Consider the following 19,954-nt stretch of genomic DNA (forward strand, 5'->3'; position numbering starts at 1 on the left):
CTGCTGTGATTTGAAAGATTTGTGAAGAAAGCAACATACCCTGAGGAGTCAGACATATGTTCCTGGGTAAGTGAGCAGAGCATACCTTTCAAGCTCAAGTGCATTGCTCTTTCTACCAGGATACTGACTGCAAAAGTTCCATCCAACTCAGCAGGGCCCTCCTGGGCTGGGCAGACTTCAGTTGTGGTGCCATTGCAGGGAATCTGGGTGGAGGCAGGAGACTTCTGGTGGTCACAGGGTGGAGAGAGCTGGATCTCATCATTTCTTCTGGGGATCTGCTCAGACTCACTGTGGCTGCTGCAGTCCATAGAGTCCAGCTCATGAGAGGGCTCAGGGGGTGGGGAAAGAGAGGAAAGAACCACATGAACTCGCAAGGCAGCTCCTGAGAGGTTGGAGGCATTTCGTCCAAACAGAGGATACACACCTATAAGAGGATGGAAAATAAGTTGAAGCAAGCAGGAACCAAGAACACTCTCTAAGCTTGCAGGAAATACTCAGTGAGGGTGCTCTCCTTTGAAAGACCTACAGACCCCAACCCACAAATTTGCAAAATAAATTGTGAAGTTGATCTACAACGTGAAAATTTTTACCTTGACCCTACTATCTTCAATAAGGGAAAGTAGTGAGATCTCTCATTTGAAGCCAAAGCCAAAGCCAAATGACTACAGCAGAGTTATCGTGGAAGGGATTCATGTGCTGAGAGGCAACAAGACTTAGATAAATCTAAGACTTGATGAAATCAGGAGTGGCCTATCTTCTCTTCTGTGTGTCCCACAGGCTCCTGTTTTTAGACCTCCCCATCAGGAAGCCGTCCTGTTACTCAATTTAGTCTTGCTTCACCAATTAAATATGTTTTGGCAGTAACCCTGAAGACCTTTTGGAAGGGAAGTATAAGGTAGCAGCAGAAGGCAAGAAGGAAGAGTAAGGGAATTAATATTTGTTGAGCCTTTTTTATGTATCAGAACCTCAGAGGAGTTAAATAATTTGCCAAGATCACTCTTCCAGTAAGTGGCAGATTTAAACTCAGGGATTTATTTTATTGGCTTACTGGATATTAAGATGAGATTTTATTTATAAATCAGAAGGTACTAATTGTTTCCTCTGAATCTCAAAGTTTGCTTCATTAAACTCATTTCAATTCAGGAAAATGGAGTTAACTGATTCACAGATGGTAAGACGATGGAACATTTCCTGTCTTTTTCTATTTTTAGATAACTGGTTTTCTTCTTGATGCAATGTATAAATTATTATGGTTATCAAAAGAAAATAAGGGCAAGTCATTATAGGAGAGAAGACACCCCAAAACAACATAGTTTTTAATAAATCCTAATCCTCAGGACATGTAACAGTATGTGGAAGTATGGTTGGATGGATGATTGGATGGATTGCTTGACTTGTTCAACAAACACGTGAAACGACACACCTTGTATAAAGCCCTTGTACAAGAGGATAAAAGGTTCAGACAAGTGGGATGTGGAGAAGTGTGAGGGAAATGGACAATCTGAAAAGTTAAATATTCTTTTCGGTAGCACTCAATAAAAAAGGGTATTTGTGGCTAGGCACAGTGGCTCACATCTATAAACCCAATGCTTTGGGAGGTCAAAGTGGGAGGATTGCTTGAGGCCAGGAGTTCAAGACCAGTCTGAGCAACACAGCGAGACCTGTCTCTAAAAAAAATTGAAAAAGTAGCTGGGTGTGGTGGTGCATGCCTGTAGTCCCAGCTACTTGGGACGTTGAAGCGAGAGGACTGCTTGAGCCCAGGAGTTTGAGGTTGCTGTGAGCTATGGTGACACCACTGCACTCTAGCCGAGGCAACAGACAACCTCTCTCAAAAACAGAACAAAACAAAACAAAACTGACACCCATCTAGAGGATTAACTGAAATTGTGGACCCCCATGCTGCAACCAAATATTCAAGTGCTTTCTAACAAAAACCAGAGACAACAAAGTCATTAAAAGGTTAACTTTAAAATTAACAGTCATTTTTGAAATTATTAAGTATATAGATTTTTGCAAAATAATGTACATTTTTAAGTATATCTAATTGAAGTTTCTTGAATATGGCCTTACTTATTACAGCTAAATTAATGCGGCCTTCCAACACGAAAAGGTCCCCCGTCCGTGGGCTATGATCATGCCACTATACTCCAGCCTGGGTGACAGACAGAGCAAGAGCGAGACTCTGTCTCTACTAAAAAAAAAGGGGGGCCGGGTGCGGTGGCTCACGCCTGTAATCCTAGCACTCTGGGAGGCTGAGGTGGGGGGGATCGCTCAAGGTCAGAAGTTCGAGACCAGCCTGAGCAAGAGTGAGACCCCGTCTCTGCCAAAAATAGAAAGAAATTATCTGGACAACTAAAAATATATATACAGAAAAAATTAGCCAGGCATGGTGACACATGCCTGTAGTCCCAGCTACTAGGGAGGCTGAGGCAGTAGGATCGCTTGAGCCCAGGAGTTTCAGGTTGCTATGAGCTAGGCTGAAGCCATGGCACTCTAGCCCAGGCAACAGAGTGAGACCCTGTCTCGATGGGGGGGGAAAGGGGGAGTATTTGTGGTTGAGTTCCCACTGTTAGATCTATATTCAGTGTCCTAAATCTATTTTCTTCAGCAGAATGAAGTTAAAAGCCTGTCTTTAACTCAAATGAACTTGGCTCACTTCAAGGTCTTTTTTTCCCTAATCTCTTTGAAGTGATCCAGGCCAGGCCAGATAAAGTAGGGCACATGACATTTGATGAGGTGCTCGATAGAGCCAGGTTTACACGTGCTGGGTCCAGAGAGAGCCTGAGAATTTGGGACAATCATCCAGACACACTCAGTTCTCCTCCTTTAGCCCTGGCTACCTGCTCAACAATAGGGTCAGAGCACAAGGCTAACAGGGCTAAAATAGGTTCATGACTCAGTTTCTTCAACTGTAGACTGGGGGAAATAACAACTAACTGTATAGGAATGTCAAGCTGAATAAAGGTCCTATTTGTAAAGAATCTAGTCTGGTCATTTCCAATTCATTGTGCACTACAGTCACTAGACTTATTTTTCTAAATGTGAAGCTATGTCACTCCTCTATTCAGAATCCATTATAATAGCTTTCCATAGCTCTCAGAAAGAGTCCAAACTCTTCAGCTTAGAAGAGAAGGCCTTCAACACAGTACTTTTGCCCATCTATCTAGCTTCACCTCCAATCACTTTCCAACCTACGTTTCCTATGATCCAGCCGTCCCAAATTGCTTACAACGCTAAAAATATATCAAACTGTTTGATGACTCTGCACCTTCACACACTCTGTTCTCCTCTTTAGAATACCTTTCTTTCCTTCTTTCCTTGTTTTATATCTACATGCTTTGAGACTCAGGTCCAGTATTACTATCACTGAGATGCTATACTTAAACCAGAGATACTGCATCCCTGTGTTCCTACAGCACCACTGAGAATACCTTTTTCATAGTTCTGAGGCTTCATTGTAATTATTTACTCAATACTGTATTCTCCCATTAGAAAGTAAACTGATCGAAGGCACGGATTATTTCTTACTCATCTTTGAATTCCCAGGGCCAAGCCCAACAATCAGTTACTAAACAAATGTTTGAAAGAAAAGCACCCAGCACATAAATGCTACCCACAAATGTTACCCACAAATGTTACCTTTTTCTTTGCTGCCTTGTGAACTAGTTTATTACCATGTAGACTTTCTTTATGGTTCCAAGATGTGCTGACCAGAGAAGAATATCCTGGTTTCCTTAGCAGGAATGCTTTTCAGTGTAATTAATAAACTAGCATTCTAGATGATCAGATAGGCTCTTATACATGTAGCTAAAAGTAGTCCCCTAAATCCATTAATTCTTATTTTGTACATATTAACTGAGTGCTTACAATGTTCTAAGCACTATGTTAGGTGTAAAAATCTGATGAATTTGGAAGCATTCTATTGCTACAAAGTTCAGAGCCAGGTCTCAGATCTATGTTGACCCCACCAAGATAGTGGAATTAAGTAATGCCCAGTTTTTTTTTTTTTTTGGAGACAGAGTCTTGCTTTGTCACCCCAGCTAGAGTGCAGTGGTATCATTGTAGCTTACTGCAACCTCAAACTCCTGGGTTCAAGCAATCCTCCTGCCTCAGCCTCCTGAGTAGCTATGACTACTGGCGCACACCACCATGCCCAGCTAATTTTTCTATTTTTTGTAGACATGTGGTCTTGCTCTTGCTCAGGCTGGTCTTGAACTCCTGAGCTCAAATGATCCTCCCACCTTGGCCCCCTACAGTGTTAGGATTATAGGTGTGAGCCACTGCACCCAGCCAGGTAATACCCTTTCTTAAGCAGCCAGTGAACCTCTATCTTTTTGAAATTTCTTTAGTTATAAGAAGCACTACTAAATTATTATTAATCTTCAGCACACAATAATGGAAGGAACACTTACTAGTTTGTGACCCTTGGCAGGATGCCCAACCCCCCTTAGCCTCCATTTTCACGACTGTAAAATGGGTCTAATACCTATCTCACTGGTACTGTTGGGAGAGTGAAGTAAAATAATGTCTGAGACAGTGTCTCACATAGTACCTGACAAAGAGCAGGGGTTCAAACCAAAAGAGTTGAACCTGCTTCTCACTTACCACTGACAGTTAGTGTCCTTGCCGACCTCTCCCCAAGTCTGGCCAGGTCCACGTAGGCTGAGCCAATCCAGCTGTCCGTCTGGTGTGGTCTCTCCACACTGTCATTGCCATAAGCTCGCCACACTTGGATCTCTAGCCTCTCTTCCCTAAAGTACCAAAGGAGTGATGGGCCCCTAGTGACTTCTGCTCTTTTAGATGCTTTGAAAGTAACCATGACCTGCTTTTTGTTTGCAGATTCCTTAGGCTTCTTGAGAGGGGTCCAAAAGGCTTCGTGATCATACAGCTTGTAGCGAAGGTAGCAGTATGTGTTCTTATGAATGTGGTTGTGGCCAGCAAGCAGTACGCAATGGATAGGCAGCCACAGCCTTGGGGTGGATATGGTGACAGTGGCTTGTTTCTCTTCATCCACTTTGACAAGATACTTCAGGCTATTCTCAAAGCTCCAGCCCAATAGCTCAGCAGCTTCCAACACTCGCTCTCTATCTCCAGGATGGGTGAAGGAAACCGAAAGCTCCAGGCCACCCACAATCTTCTGCATGAGCTCCAAGCCATGAGATAGGCCCTCATCTTCTGGTAAAATGACAGGATACCATCCTGTGATCCCTTATGGGAGGAAAGAATGATTCTCGATTATTGTCTTAAAAGTAAAAACATTTACTCTCTACCGTAGAGTCTCCATCATCTTGGCTCAAGACACAACAGAAAACATACCCACAGTGACAGAGTTTGTGTTTCATCTGACCACTGAGAGGCAATGAGATTAGATAGGAAGAACAAAGGCTAGGAGCTGGGAGACCTGAGTTTTCTGCTTGGCTCATCCCGAAACTAGTGGTTTATTCTAGGTAAACCATTAATCTCTCTCAGCTTACATTTCCTTACCTAACAATTGGGAAAATTAATGCTGATCTTGTCTACCACACAAAGTTGTTATGAATGTCAAATGAGATAATGGTTTAGAAAAAGCTTTGAAGGACAAGTGCTTTAAAGGTGTGAAATGTTTATGGTACTATGAGCACAATGGAAAAGGCATGGGACAAAATTGTCAAGAGATCTAGGGCCTGCACCCAGATCTTCCACCAAGGGAGCTGCCTTGGAAAACACATACCAAGGACCAGGCTCTAGATTTTCAAATGAATAACAACTACTCTTTATTGAATATCCACTATGTGTCAGAAATTCTGCACATATTGTTTCATTTAATTCCTCTGATAACCCTGTGAAGCTCTGAGGATAAAATGAGATAACAATTCCCATCTTATAAAAGAGAAAATGGAAACTCAGTGACCTGTCCAAGTTATTATAGCTACCAACTGGTAGAGCTAGGATTTGAACCCAGGTCTAGCTAGCTCCAAAGTCTACATGCTGCCTAGTATAGGTTCACACTATCTTATCTGAAACTCTTAAGGCCAGATTTGTTTCTGAATTCAGAATTTTTCAGATTTTAGAAAGGTAATATAGTGCATAAACTGGATATAAGATTATGTATCAGGGGTCATATAAGTCAGGGGTTTGCAAACTTATCTATAAAAGGCCAGATAGTAAATATTTTAGGCTTTGTAGGCCATATGGTCTCTGTTGCAACCATTCATTCATGTTGTTATAGTAACAAAGTGGCCAGTGACGACATGTAAATTAACGGGCATGGTGTGTTTTAATAAAACTAGACATAAATAGGCGGTTGCCTAAGTTTCATGTCAGTTGAGGTCAGATTTGGCTACTCGATGAGTTAATAAAAAATTTTTGATCTTCAGAGCTTTTTGGATTTCAGAATTAAGTAAAACAGATTGTGGAATGATATAATAATATTTACAACAATTTTCTGAGAAAGGTCTTATTAATTATGCTTTAAAAATGAAAAGATTTAGGCTTATTGAGATTTATTTAAAGTTTTTTTTTTTTGAGATGGTCTCACTCTGTTGCCCAGGTGAGTGCTGTGGTGTCAGCCTAGTTCACAGCAACCTCAAACTCCTGGGCTCAAGCAATCCTACTGCCTCAGCCTCCCGAGTAGCTGGGACTACAGGCATACACCACAATGCCCAGGTAATTTTTCTATTTTTAGTACAGACAGGGTCTTGGTCTTGTTCTTGCTCAGGTTGGTCTTGAATTTCTAAACTCAAATTATTCTCCTGTCTTGGCCTCCCAGAGCGCTAGGATCACAGGCATGAGTCACTGCACCTGGCCTAATATAAATTTTAATTTGAGATTAAAAGGTTACTTAAGGTTTTATGACTTCTGGACAGGCATTTAATTTTTCTGGACCTTCCTAGTTTTAGTCTGTAAAATGAGGAGGCTGAAAATTTTGATCTCTAAAGTTCCTTTCAGCTTGGACAGTCTAAGAACCTGTGGCTTTAGCTTTAGTAACGTCTCATCTCTGGGTGTTAGTTTTCCTACAACCTAGTGGTTCTTAACATATTTTGGTCACAGACCTCTTTGGCTCTAATGAAAGCTATTATCCTCAGAAAAATGCACAAATGTATGCAGACACAAAATTTCACACCATTTGAGCATATAAGAACTGCTGGTGATCTACCCAAGGGAAAAGAAGTCATTTTATAAAAAAGATATTTGCATCTGTATGCTTACTGCAGCACAATTCACAATTGCAAAGATAGGGAACAAACCTAAGTGCTCACCAACTGAAGAGTGGATGAAGAAAATGTAGTCTATATGTATACCATAGAATACTACTCAGCTATTAAAATGAATGAAATAATGTCTTTTGAAGCAACTTGGATGGAACTGGAGGCCATTATTCTAAGTGAAGCAACACAGGAAAAAAGGTGAAATATCATATATTCTCACTTATAAGTGGGAGCTAAGTAATGGGTATGCATGGTCATACAGAATAACATAATGGACATTGGAGACTCAGAAGAGGGGTTAGGATGAAAAATTACCTATTGGGTACAATGTGCACTATTTAGGTGATGGGTATATTAAAAGCCTAAACTTCTCCACTATGCAATTCATCCATGTAACAAAAAACCATTTGTACCCCCCAAATCTATTAAAATTAAGAAAAAGGGAACTGCTTAGATTAGATGGTCCCTTTAGCTCTGTGATTCTATAATTGAGATTATTGGCAGGAGAAAACATAACAGAATGTTCATTTTAGAATAATTAAATTTAACTTATTTTTATTTTTCACTTTACTTTTTACTTTATTTTTTTGAGACAGGGTCTTGCATTGTTGCCCAAGGTAGAGTGCAATGGCATCATCATAGCTCACTGCAATCTTGAATTCCCAGGCTCAAGTGATTTTCCTGTCGCAGCCTTCTGAGCAGCTGGGACTACAGGTGGACACCACCATGCCTGGCTAATTTTTCAATTTTTTGTAGAGATGGGGGTCTCGCTATGTTGCTCAGGCAGGTCTCGAACTCTTGACCTCAAGCAATCCTCCTGCCTCAGCCTCCCAAAGTGCTGCAATTATAGGCATGAGCCACTGTGCCCGGCTCTAACGGGGTTAATTTTAATTTAGAGATGGGATTTCCCAGATGGTGCCTGTTCCCTGATAAACTGTAGTAAGTTACAGTAGGAAGGAAACTGAGGTGTCCTATGTGCTCAGCCCTGTTGGATCTTTCACATGTATAATTTCACTGAATGTTTCAATAATCTTATGAAATAGATCTTATTATTTCCATTTATGTAAATGAGGAAACTATGGATGTGAGAGATGAAATAACTTGTTCTAGATCACAAATAGTAAGTGACAGAAGTGAGACTGAATCCCATATCAAACTGTACAGACTTCTCTCTGGCAGGCACGTACATAGTACCTGTTTATTAGGGTATTGGCTCAAATGTTAATTCACAACTAAATTGGGAGATGTGTGATAGAATTCTAGAAACTAGATTATGCAATCCTAGGGAAGAAGATGGGCAAGAAAAGGAAAACTAACATTTACTGCATACCTACTATGTGTCAGGTACTTTTTATAATCAATTCATCAATTCCGATCGCTTCTCAGCCTTTTGGCTAAGATCAAGTGTAATTTCATCAATTTCTACCTTGTAGAATTTGTCAGGATTAACTGAATCCATCTATGAGATAAGAAAATTGGGGCTTGGAGGATTCAAATCATTTGGTCAAGATAACCCAGCTACTAGTAATTTTCAATATTTCTAGACTGTCTTGTGGTTCTACCTATTCTTTTGGGCCTTTATCCTACACCTTATTCCTTCTTTAATGAGAGATGAGAGTATAGCAAAAAATAATGGGTGAGTTGGGTTTTGATTTTAAGTCCTGCTGTTCACTAGGTGTGTGGTTTTAGCAAATCACTTAACCTCTTCTAGCCTAAGTTTTGTTATCTGTCAAAGGAAAATAAAGATCCTATAACTTTGCAAGGCAGGGTTATCATGAGACTAAAACAAGATCTGAGAAAATATTTTACAAAGTGCTACATAATATAATAGATATTTTCCATATTCTTCATCATGATCACCATTACCATCACCCTCTCTGCTAGAGCAGGATGCTAGTACAATGTTTTGAGCCTCTGTTTTATTAGAAAACCTCTGGAATGATTAGGAGAAGATTTAAAATGCTTTTGAGAAAACCTTTGAGGTACCTAAGAGAGTTCAGAAGCATGCGTTAAGGGGTTGTGTTTCTCCTTTTTGGAAATCTTGAAAGGGAGCCAGACAAGATGACCTCTTATAGGGAAATGAATGGGAAACGTTAGAATTAGAAAGTGATAATCCAGGATCCTTACCAGATCTCTTGGCCAGCAGCTCTTTTGTTGGCACTTTTACTACTCCGAGCAGATAATCTTTGCATGATTGGATACTGGCTATATCACTGGCTGTTAAATCAAGACAGGAAAGAAAAATTATTTGGTGGTCTACTGACCAAGGGGCTTGTGTTGACAGTATATCCACATAACCCTCCATTTACACTCACTGAATTTCAGTATGGAAAGATGCATTAGAGATTATCTTGCCTACATACTTCAATCAAAGCCTGAAAACCCTCAAAATCATTTTTTTTTTTTGGACATGATCACAGAAGCTTTTTATTAAAAACCCTAGGCCTGGGGGAGGGCAAAGATTCAGTCTTGCTGCTTGGTTCGGGAGGCCTCGGCGTTGGCCTGGAGCACAGCCCCCGGCGATGGGTCGGGACGCTGCTGGAAGAGGGGCCCAGCTGCTGTTGTGTCAGCACCAGTCTTGGCCTCATTCCGCTTGGGGAGTCCTGTTGACCACGTGCCCCGGGGCGTGTCTGAGTATGAGCTGGGGTCCATTGGGTCTAACTCTTCATCCTTTCGGCTTGCCACCTTCTTGCTCTTAGGGTAGGGAGCCAGCTCCTCCCGGCGATGGTGGCGCCGTTCTTTGCCCTCTTCCCCGTCCACCTTGTCATATCCACGGTCCCGATCCCGTTCCCTGTCCCGCTCTCTCTCTCTGTCCACCTTGTCATAGCCACGTTCTCGATCTCTGTCAGACTTGTCGTGGCCCCGGTCTGACTTGTCATGGCTGCGGTCCGACTTCTCTTCAGCATCTGCATTACTGCTCCTGAGCTTCTTGGCAGATTTGGTAACGACGAAATTGGGGTCATGTGGGGAGAGCCAGGACATGAGGTCTGTGTCCACATTCCAGAAGTAAGGGAGCCCGCAGAAAGGGTCGAACACCTTGTACCAGCTAGGTGGAAGGCCCTCCAACCGGGCGGCCTCATAGTCCACAGGATCATCATCATAGTCCTCAGCAATGATCTCTTCCTCCGGTTCAGGCTCCAGATGTTTGAGGATGCCTCTTTTGGCCAAGCGGGTCTGCAGCGCAATGGGTAGCGGCATAGCTGGTAGCAGACAGACCAATACAGTTGTGCAGGTAATGGAAGGCTGTCAGACTGGCCGCCTCTCTCTTATCACTGCTAAGGTCGTCAGAACCACATGACTTCTTTTCCCAAAGCACAGAATGAGGTTCTCTCTCCCTGAGCCTAGAAGTAACTAACTCTCAAAATCATTTTTCAATTAAACATTTTATTTTAAAAAAATTTCAGGCATATAGAAAAGTTGCAAGAATATGATAATGAGCTCCTACACACCCCTTCACCTAGATTCATCCATTAACATTTTGACACATTTGCTTTATCTCTCTACACACACTCTCTCTCACACATAATACATATTTTTATTTTTTGCTATACCCTTCAGAAATAAGTTGCAGAGATTATGATCCCCTAACCTCTAAACATTTTACATTTATCTCCCAGGAAGGGCTACATCATTCAAAACAGAGCCTCTTTTAATTCTGATTGTGATGGGTCATTTGGTGCTCACCTGACTTGGTATTTTCATGATAGACAGCAAAAGTAATTTCTGCAAACTCCAATAGCTCTGCCAGGAAACAGGCCTCTCCGCTACAGTGCTGAGTTACCAAATTACAAGAAAACTCAATGTGATGGGAGAACTCAGGGCAGAAGGAACAGGCCACAGGGTGAGTTCGGCGCTGTTCTCCCTTGGGCAGGAAGGACAGATGAGTGGTGACAGAGGCATTGACCCCAACTGTGGCACTAAACTGTAGAGCAGGTTCCTGCTCAGCCAAAACCCTGTAGGGGAGAAGGGTGGAAATGAGAAGAAGGCACCACGGTAATATCAAAATCAGCTTGATTGCCTAGAAAATAACTCCGTTACTTCCACGAGACCACCAAGAATACCAACCAACCATATGTTTTCTATCTAGACTTTTGGCAGTGCCACAATATGCTTTCTCAGTAATCTAGATATCACAGTGTATACGTATGGGGGTGGGGGAGAGACTACATTCATCTGCCTATCAAAACGACACTCTGAGGACAATCCATGGTCCTGTCAATGCCCTTTGGCCAAAGACCACAGGAATCAACTATAGCTGAACAAGCTGGGTTTACTGTTCATTGCAATGAAGGAAAATATACACCATGGGGAACCACAGGGCATCTCAGTAAGAAGCATCAGAAAGGACTTATGAACATTGGGCTCACGTTGGCTGATTTGGGCAATGTTCAAAGGAGCAGGATTTGCTCTGGATTGATTTTCTTTTCTTTTTCTTTTTCTTTTTTTGAGACAGAGTCTCCCTCTGTTGCCTGGGCTAGAGTGCAGTGGCATCAGCCCAGCTCACAGCAACCTCGAACTCCTGGGCTCAAGTTATTCTCTTGCCTCAGCCTCCCAAGTAGCTGGGGCTACAGGTGCTTGCCACCACGCCCGGCTAAGTTTTTCTATTTTTAGTAGAGACAGGGGTCTCGCTCTTGCTCAGGCTGGTCTTGAACTCCTGAGCTCAATAGATCCTCCCGCCTTGGCCTCCCAGAGTGCTGGATTACAGGTGTGAGCCACTGTGCCCAGCCTGGATTGATTTTCTTAACAAATCTTATCTATAAGGCAGGAACGCTACAGTAAAGCTAAAGCTGCAATTTGGTAGAGCAATAGCAGTCACTTATTTTAGCCAAGATAGAGGAATGTTGGATGTTTTTGTGGTTTGCATAGTGATCCTGTTTTTGTCTGTGCTTAGACAAGATTATGAAGCAATCTTGATTTTGTCTCACTTCATGATGGTCACACGGTGAAGGCAGTTTATCTGATGCTGGTGTTCTGTGAGATTGTTTATGCTCAACAGGAAAACACCAAAGCCTACCTATCAATGTCAAACTAGTTCCCAGATCTCAGGGGCTGCTTTTCTCTTTTTTAATACAGGTGCTCCACAATGTACAGACAGAATCTCCTCACCTTAATGACACTTGGAAACAGCAGTCTAGTCTTCTGTGCGTAGGTATGGTAGGTGACAAACTCCCTTACCCTAAATTCCCCACAGGGATAAAGCTGACATTTAGGCAAAGAGGTTACCTATTTTTGAAGCATTTCCTGACAACCCTAAAGCAGACTTAGGGGTTCTTTCCTTTAAGATCTTCACTGTACTTCATATATACCAGTAGAGGGTAGTAATTTGGAGTTACACAGATCTGGGTTTGAATCCTGGCTCCTCTATTTACTTACTGTGTGACCCTGGACAAGTTCTTCAACCTCTTCCAAGTCTCAGTTTCTCCTCTGTTAAAATGATGTTAATACAAGGATACAACAAATACTAAAGACATATGTGTATTTGGATGCCTACTGCAATTTCATTTCTAATAAAAAAAAGGAAAACCTTTTCCTTTGCATTATCATCAATGATCATTAACAGAAGACTGATTAGTAGAAGATTGATGTGTGTCCACACAATAGCATACTATGAAGTATATATTATACCCAGAAAAAATGAGGTGGAAATGAACTGAATGCTAGCAGCGGTTAAAAAAATTAGGATAAAATACTCACAGGGTGTTGTAAAGATGACATTAGGTAATATATACAAAGTAGAGAACCTGCCTATGGACAGTGAAAGGACTCTTAATAGGGAACATCTCTGCTCAGAGATGGCAGAAAGGCCTGGACGCCAAGCTGGTCTGAATTCATTTGTTCAGTAGTTATTTGTTGAGCATATGCTCTTTGTGTCACGTATTGGGCTTGGAGATGGATCTATAGCAGTGAAATAGCTACAATTTCTTATGCTCATGGAACTTAAAGACTACTGGTTATGTCCAAGGAAGTTTCTACTCATTCTCAGTTAAAGATGAGGTGAGTTAGAAGATGCAAGTGAATAAGGAAGAAGTGCCTACTATACACAGACACCAAATATGTATTTTCAGGAAAACCACTGGCAGACAAGATGATGGCTTGTGTTTTCTTGATGAGAGAAGGCTGACTTCAGAGTACCTGTTATCGAGATACCAGAGTAAAGATTCAAAGGAGGGGTAAGTTTAGAATACCAAGAATTCTTCTTTTCAATGAGAAGCAATGCAAAACTTATTTTTGATTTGACTATATTCTACTTGCTAATAAAGTGACACTAATTATCTATATATATGTAAGTAATCATAAGAATCTGTACATTTGTATAATAGTTGGTAGTTTATAAAGTGACCTCATATTTGTCAATTTTTATACTGACTCTTTTAATATCAGGGCAGGTATTTAAAATTTCCAGTTTTTAGATGAAGAAATTGAGGCCCAGAGAGGTAAAGAAACTGGTCCGAGATCACACACAGCTAGTCGCAGATGGATATGGGACTAGAAGCCACAGTGTTTGATTTCTAGTGTGCCTCTGTTTCCATTATACCACGCTATATCTCACATCCTGTAGAACTCCCCCAATCTACAGAAGAGTGTAGTGTTAGAACTGGCCTGGCTTCTCGCTCTTCCTTCTTGAAAGTGCAACACAGACCAAATGGGGGACTTAGAACAAACTGCCTGCCATCCAATTTCACTTTCTCCATGTGTCTTCAGAGAGAAGAATTACTGAGTTTCTTATCTATTATTCAGTCTCTCTGAGATCTACTTAGTATCTAATTTCTGAGTCCTTCTCTGCCAACTAAATGCTAGTAAATTTAAAGTCATATTGAAGAATTCTGATCTTGGCTGGGTCTGACATGGAAGTATTCCATATACACAAGTTTCATGCCTCTATGCCTTTGGACATGTTCTTCTCATTGACCAGAATAGTTTTCACCTTTCTCGGGCACCTTGATAACTACTACTCTTCTTTCAAGATTCAGAAGATATTCTTTTTTTTTTTGGAGACAGAGTCTAGCTCTGTTGCCCGGGCTAGAGTGCTGTGGCGTCAGCCTCGCTTTGCAAGCTCAAACTCAAGCGATCCTCCTGCCTCAGCCTCCCGAGTAGCTGGGACTACAGGCATGCGCCACCATGCCCGGCTAATTTTTTCTATGTATTTTTAGTTGTCCAGCTAATTTCTTTCTATTTTTAGTAGAGACGGGGTCTTGCTCTTGCTCAGGCTGATCTCAAACTCCTGATCTTGATGATCCTCCCGCCTCGCCTCCCAGAGTGCCGGGATTACAGGCGTGAGCCACCGTGCCTGGCCTGAGAAGATATTTTGAAGGGTCTTGAATGCCAAGCTAAGGAAATTGTACCTTATCTTCCCTAAAGAAGAGTGTGTACAACTTAGGAGGTTCACAGGGTAAACTATTGCAACACAGGAAGAAAATATTAAGACTTCTCTGTTATCTCACATATTAAAGTTTTCCTACTCTATGGTATGTTTTATAGTGTATTTAATATATTAGTATAATAGTATATGAAGATGATTTATACATGAATTAGGTATACACATATTTGGAGGTTGTGCTACATTTTTTTTAATTAAAAGGAATGCATAGTTAAAATTAGGAGCCCACAGCTATCGACAATGGGAAACCACGCAAAGTTTTAATGTAAGCAAGTGACATGATTAAAAAATTGTCCTGATATTACTTTTACTAACACTAAGATGTTCTCGGGCAGTTATTGAAGAAGTCTATTTGGATAATTTAGTGAAGAACAATATTAACTACAATGAACATTTTATCAGCAATTTAGCATCAGATCCCACACAGTAATTCAATTACTTATTTGGACACCATAAAGTTAAAGGCAAACAATCTGACCCTCAGTTACAAAAAAGGAAAAAGTGAGAAAAAGGGAAAAAGACATAGGCACTTGCCTGTTTCTCCCTTGAATATCCAAAGTAAGCCAAAGCCAGTCTGAAGCAGGAGCCTGATCTAGTTTTCTTTCTTACTGGGCAGCTGTTAAGTGATAGAACTAACTATGTGGCTGAGGGGACAGAGAAGAGCTCAGGCAATATCTCTCACTAGAGGAACTCATAGCCTAGTGGGAGAAGAACACAACGTATGCCAATAATCAAAACAGAATGATACGTGCTACAACCAAAGTGCTAACGGACAAGGGAAAAAGCACCAATTGTGCCTACATGTAGGAAGAGATCAAGGAAAGCTGCAAAGATAGTGCAAAATCTTGAGGGAAAGTAGGAGTTTATTAAGTAGACAAAAAGCAAGGAAGAGAGAAATATGAGCAAAGAGCTGAAGGAGGTAAGGGAGAGGGCCATGCTGTTTTTCTACAGAAACAGTATTCCAGGCAGAGAAAACAGCAAGACAAAGGCCTTGAGGGGAAATGTGCTCGGGGTGTTCAGAAGCAACGAGAAGGTCAGTGGCTGGAGTGGAGTAAGTAGACAGGAGACTAATGGGGGGAGATGAGGTCACAAAGGTAACAGGTGGTTAGATCATGTGGGGTCTCAGCCATTTTATGGACTCTGGCTTTTCCTATGAATGAGATGGAATGTCACTGGTAGGTTTTAAATAGACATGTGTCAAGATCTGACTTAAGTTTTCATGGGATCACTGGCTACTATGTTGAGAACAGACTAAAGGGGAACAAGCTAGAAAAACAAGAGGTAGTACTCAAGAGACTGAGATGATGAAGAGATTACAGAGGAGCTGCAGTGATTGGGTGTAGCATGGTTTGAGGGTGTAGGGTATGACAACCACAGGAGTAAGTGCTTAAGAAAGGTAGAGGATAAAATTATTAAGCAAGGTCAAGGAACTAAGTTGCTAATAACAGTTAAAATAGCAAAGTTTGTAAGTGATTTACTCACTTATGTTTTGAAACGCTTTCTTAACAGAAAAAGAAAAGATTTGTAGTTACTGAACTGGAAATTGTACACAAGACAGTTTTGCATATGAAAGCATCCTATTGTGTGGACTGCATTGGAAAAAGGTTTGAGAATTGCTTTTCTCAGGTAGACTTACTTGGCTGCTGCTTGCAAACCACAGGCTCTGATAATCTGGACTGAGATGGAGACAGCTCGGGCAGCAAGAACTCCCTCTGCTGTTCTTAGACTATGCCTGTACCTTAGGCCCACATCCAGTAAGCCTAAAAAATGAGGACAAAAGGCAAAAAGATAAAAAGGTTGGTTAGAAGGAAGAAGAGGATAAACACTGCAATCATAATGAACAATAAGGGGAATAGTAAGAGAATCTGTCCTGGTGAGAATTACATTAATTATTGTACTTGAGGGTGAATAAAGGCTTAATAGGTTATTAATTTATATCCAAGAAACTATCGCTCAGAGATTCAATTTCTTGCTAAGATCACACAACTATCAAAAGCAGAACAATTCCAGATTTTTAACCCTCAGTTATGCGTACAGAATTGAGATGGGCTCTAGCCTTTTTTAAAAAAACCTTTTAAAAGGTTTCCATTTCTCACATACTTTTATCACCCTCTTACCATCAGCTTCTGAAATATCCTTCACATGCCATCTTTTTATAAAAATTCTACCATCTTACTGTCACATTTCAGGGAAAGCTTGAAGGAATAACAGAACAAGCTGATCAGTGAGGGTTAGGAGAACAACTTGATCTTAATTATGGCAAGATAAAACCTTTTGTTTTGGCAGATAATCTTCAGCAAGTATGCACAGCAACTTGATTTAGGAGGCTAAACCTAGTTTATCTGATAAAACACTTGGAGAGTAGGTCATCCTGCTGGAAGCATTAGGAATATAATACCATCCTAAACTCCAAATTCTAATTAAAACCCTTCCAACTTTAAGTCCAAACTCCTCCCTTACAGAGAATTCCCCATTTATGCTAACTACAGTCTACCAATCCCACATCTGCTCATGTTAGCTTGGAATAATAGTAATTCTTTGAGTGCACCATATAATATAATTTATGTCACAAGGGCTTACTAAATGCTTGCTGAAGTTAAAGGTGAAATGAGACAAACAACATTTATACAGAGTCCATGGAACTATGAGTTTTCTAGAATTGTATATGAAATTTGTAGTGTATATTCTATCTTCATTTTTCTAAGAGAAGGTGACTCACAGTTTTCATCAGAACCTCAAAAGGGTAAATACCCCAATAAGTGAAGAATCTCTAATTTAGAAAGAAAAGGGATTTTTATGTATACTGATTTTGAAAGGGAAAAACAAACTAGTCTTCAATTACCTGATGACTGGTTCCTCAACTCTTTCCTGTTTTCAATCCTGGGGGTTAAAGGGAGATTAAAGGTCTGTATTCCCACATCCTCACGACGTTGCATGGTAACCATAGCACAGATCCTTGATAATGGCAAGGTTCCTTTGGCAACCATCTGGTCTCTTACATTAGGATAATAGTATCTGTAAACCACAAAAGCACAAGCTGTCAGTTGGAAGAATTAGGTGGATGAATGATTCAGTATGCTCCAGAGATCAGTCTTCAGTATCTAATTATCTTTGGAGCCTGATTGTTCTGTACTGATGATATACAGCTGTGGTTATGTCTGGCTGGATTTAGTGCCCTTTACATGGAGGAAGAACTCCATAAATTATACCCTGAGTTCAGGACAAAGCCCAGTTTCCCAACAGGCTTTCTGTTCGAGGTAACTGCATATGCCTTGGAGCCCTGCGGGTAGCCACTCCTGAAAGCTTCCATCCTGCAGCAGCAAACGTGGGGCTAAGTGGAGTAATTCCAGTCTCTTTCATGACTTACTTGTCTTCATGCTTAGGGACCTCTAATTTGGAGGGGTTATAAGGATCTGTCAGTACATACTCTATTTTCTCCTCTTGTCAAAACAATCGATTCTTAGATCACAAGTTGTAAATCAAACCAAGGTGGTTTTAAAAATCTTTTTTTTTTTTTTTTTGAGACAGAGTCTCACTGTGTTGCCCGGGCTAGAGTGCCGTGGCGTCATCCTAGCTCACAGCAACCTCAAATTCCTGGGCTCAAGCGATCCTCCTGCCTCAGCCTCCGAGTAGCTGGGACTACAGGCATGCGCCACCATGCCCGGCTAATTTTTTCTATATATTTTTAGTTGTTCAATTAATTTCTTTCTAATTTTAGTAGAGACGGGGTCTCGCTCTTGCTCAGGCTGGTTTTGAACTCCTGAGCTCAAACAATCCGCCCGCCTCGGCCTCCCAGACAGCTAGGATTACAAGCGTGAGCCACCGTGCCCGGCCAAAAATCTTTTTTTTTTTTGCACTCGATTTTCATCTAATTGTATTTAAGAAAAATTTCTCGCCTGTGGACAGTACTCTTCCCTAATCCTGCTCTTGATGCTGTTTTTCCTCCTCTTTTATTTATATTCCCTTAATCATTTTAGTTAGTTTCTTGGGGGTATGACTATAAAAGGAGAGGGCTGAACATCTGTATTCATGCATCTTTCCTGGAAATCTACTAATGTCTGTAACATTGAGTGGATTTATATTTTAGAAAGTCTACTCTTCTTGTGGTAGAAAGAACCGATTATAATAAATGAATTTAGAAGTGGGAGACCAGTTAAGAGGCTATCACAGCAATTTAGGCATGATACGACAAGGGCCTGAACTAAATAACGTAGTAAGAGAAGCACAAAAGAAGGTGACTGATATGTTTAAGAGACACTAGGAGGTAAAATTAACAAGACTTCACTTCTAATGTAAGTAGCGATTAGAAGTATGAGACACAATTGCTCCCAAGATCCCAATAATTTCACAGATTTCAGTAAAAACTGGATAAGATTCACTGTCAAGTCCAAATAATATAAAACAGGGCAGAAGGGGCTGTTACTTCCTTAAAATAATTCAACCTAGGTTGGTTAAGGATAGGATGCTTTATTTATTTTGTTATTTTTAGAGATGGAGTTTCTCTCCAGTCTCTTTCACCCAGGCTGGAGTACAGTGTTGAGATCACAGCTCATTGTAACTTCCAATTCTTGGGCTCAAGTGATACTCCTGCTTCAGCCTTCCAAGTAGCTAGTAGTAAAGGTGAACACCACCATACCTGGCTAATCTTTCTCATTTTTTATAGAGATGAGGTCTTGCTATGTGGTCCACGCTGGATTTGAACTCCTAGCCTTAAGAAGCTCTCCCACTTTGGCCTCCCAGAGTGCTGGGATTACAGGCATGAGCCACCATGCCCAGCCAAGGACAGGATGCTTCATGACTGTGCACTTCCCTCCTAGGCATAGGTTTGGGTTCTCCATACTGTACCTGCACCAGATTTCGAACTGGACTCCACTTCCAGGCATGAGTCCCTGTGCAGAGAAGGCACTTAGTAGGAGCCTTTGCACAGGAACTTCCGTTGGCAACAGAAGAGAGTGATGGTGTTCACTGTTAAAGATGGGATCTGGAACACAGAGTGTGGTTGAAGTTCTGAAGGGCTTCATGGTAATTCCTTTGGAAAAGAAAAGCAATTCACAATAATCTAACACATCACTTAAAGTGTTTTTTTTTCCCCCTTACATGTTCTTCCAGTGAATATCACTTAGTGTTTTATATGTAATAGGATAGTACTTTATATGTAATAGGAGAGTAATTGAAATATACAATATTTCAATTTTGTCCTCACAATATTCCTGTGAGGAAAACAAAGCGGGTATCATTACTCCTACTTCACAAATGAGGATATAGACACCTTGAGGTTACACAGTTAACCCAAAGGTCTAAGGGCCAGTAGGTCACAGACCTGCAAGCAGAACCTGTATCTTCTGATTGTGTTACTCTTACCTAGTAGCTATGGTCCCCTAAAGTCCCA

The 19,954-nt window shown here is 41.1% G+C and overlaps 2 protein-coding genes across 4 annotated transcripts in view; both read right to left on the reverse strand.

Moving 5' to 3' along the window:
* C2CD3 (C2 calcium-dependent domain containing 3) overlaps positions 1 to 19,954 on the reverse strand; it is a 136,321-nt gene that overhangs the window by 52,533 nt on the left and 63,834 nt on the right. Inside the window, exons 18-24 of the mRNA XM_012645685.1 lie at positions 19,411 to 19,594; positions 17,408 to 17,580; positions 16,202 to 16,325; positions 10,872 to 11,140; positions 9,315 to 9,404; positions 4,606 to 5,208; positions 86 to 424 (exon numbers count right to left, since the gene is read on the reverse strand). Of these exons, the coding sequence (XP_012501139.1) occupies positions 86 to 424; positions 4,606 to 5,208; positions 9,315 to 9,404; positions 10,872 to 11,140; positions 16,202 to 16,325; positions 17,408 to 17,580; positions 19,411 to 19,594 (1,782 nt within the window). The remainder of the gene's footprint in view (positions 1 to 85; positions 425 to 4,605; positions 5,209 to 9,314; positions 9,405 to 10,871; positions 11,141 to 16,201; positions 16,326 to 17,407; positions 17,581 to 19,410; positions 19,595 to 19,954) is intronic.
* On the reverse strand, positions 9,651 to 10,385 carry LOC105811484 (polyglutamine-binding protein 1-like). 3 transcript variants are annotated; one of them, XM_012645684.1, is made up of 2 exons: positions 10,185 to 10,385; positions 9,651 to 9,947 (listed from the first exon to the last, which is right to left on the reverse strand). In XM_012645684.1, exons 1-2 carry the CDS (start codon positions 10,383 to 10,385, stop codon positions 9,651 to 9,653), a joined length of 498 nt encoding a protein of 165 aa, XP_012501138.1. The 3 variants fall into 3 exon arrangements, with proteins under 3 accessions (XP_012501138.1, XP_012501137.1, XP_012501136.1); XM_012645683.1 differs by having other exon boundaries at positions 9,651 to 9,875; positions 10,098 to 10,385; XM_012645682.1 differs by having other exon boundaries at positions 9,651 to 10,385.

Source organism: Propithecus coquereli, unplaced genomic scaffold (genome assembly GCF_000956105.1).
Source record: "Propithecus coquereli isolate 6110/MARCELLA unplaced genomic scaffold, Pcoq_1.0 Scaffold235, whole genome shotgun sequence".
Classification (NCBI taxonomy): Eukaryota; Metazoa; Chordata; class Mammalia; order Primates; family Indriidae; genus Propithecus; species Propithecus coquereli.

Bases quoted from the DNA above. Each gene is read 5' to 3' on its own strand.
- LOC105811484 (XM_012645682.1), bottom strand. From the start codon at position 10,385: ATGCCGCTACCCATTGCGCTGCAGACCCGCTTGGCCAAAAGAGGCATC.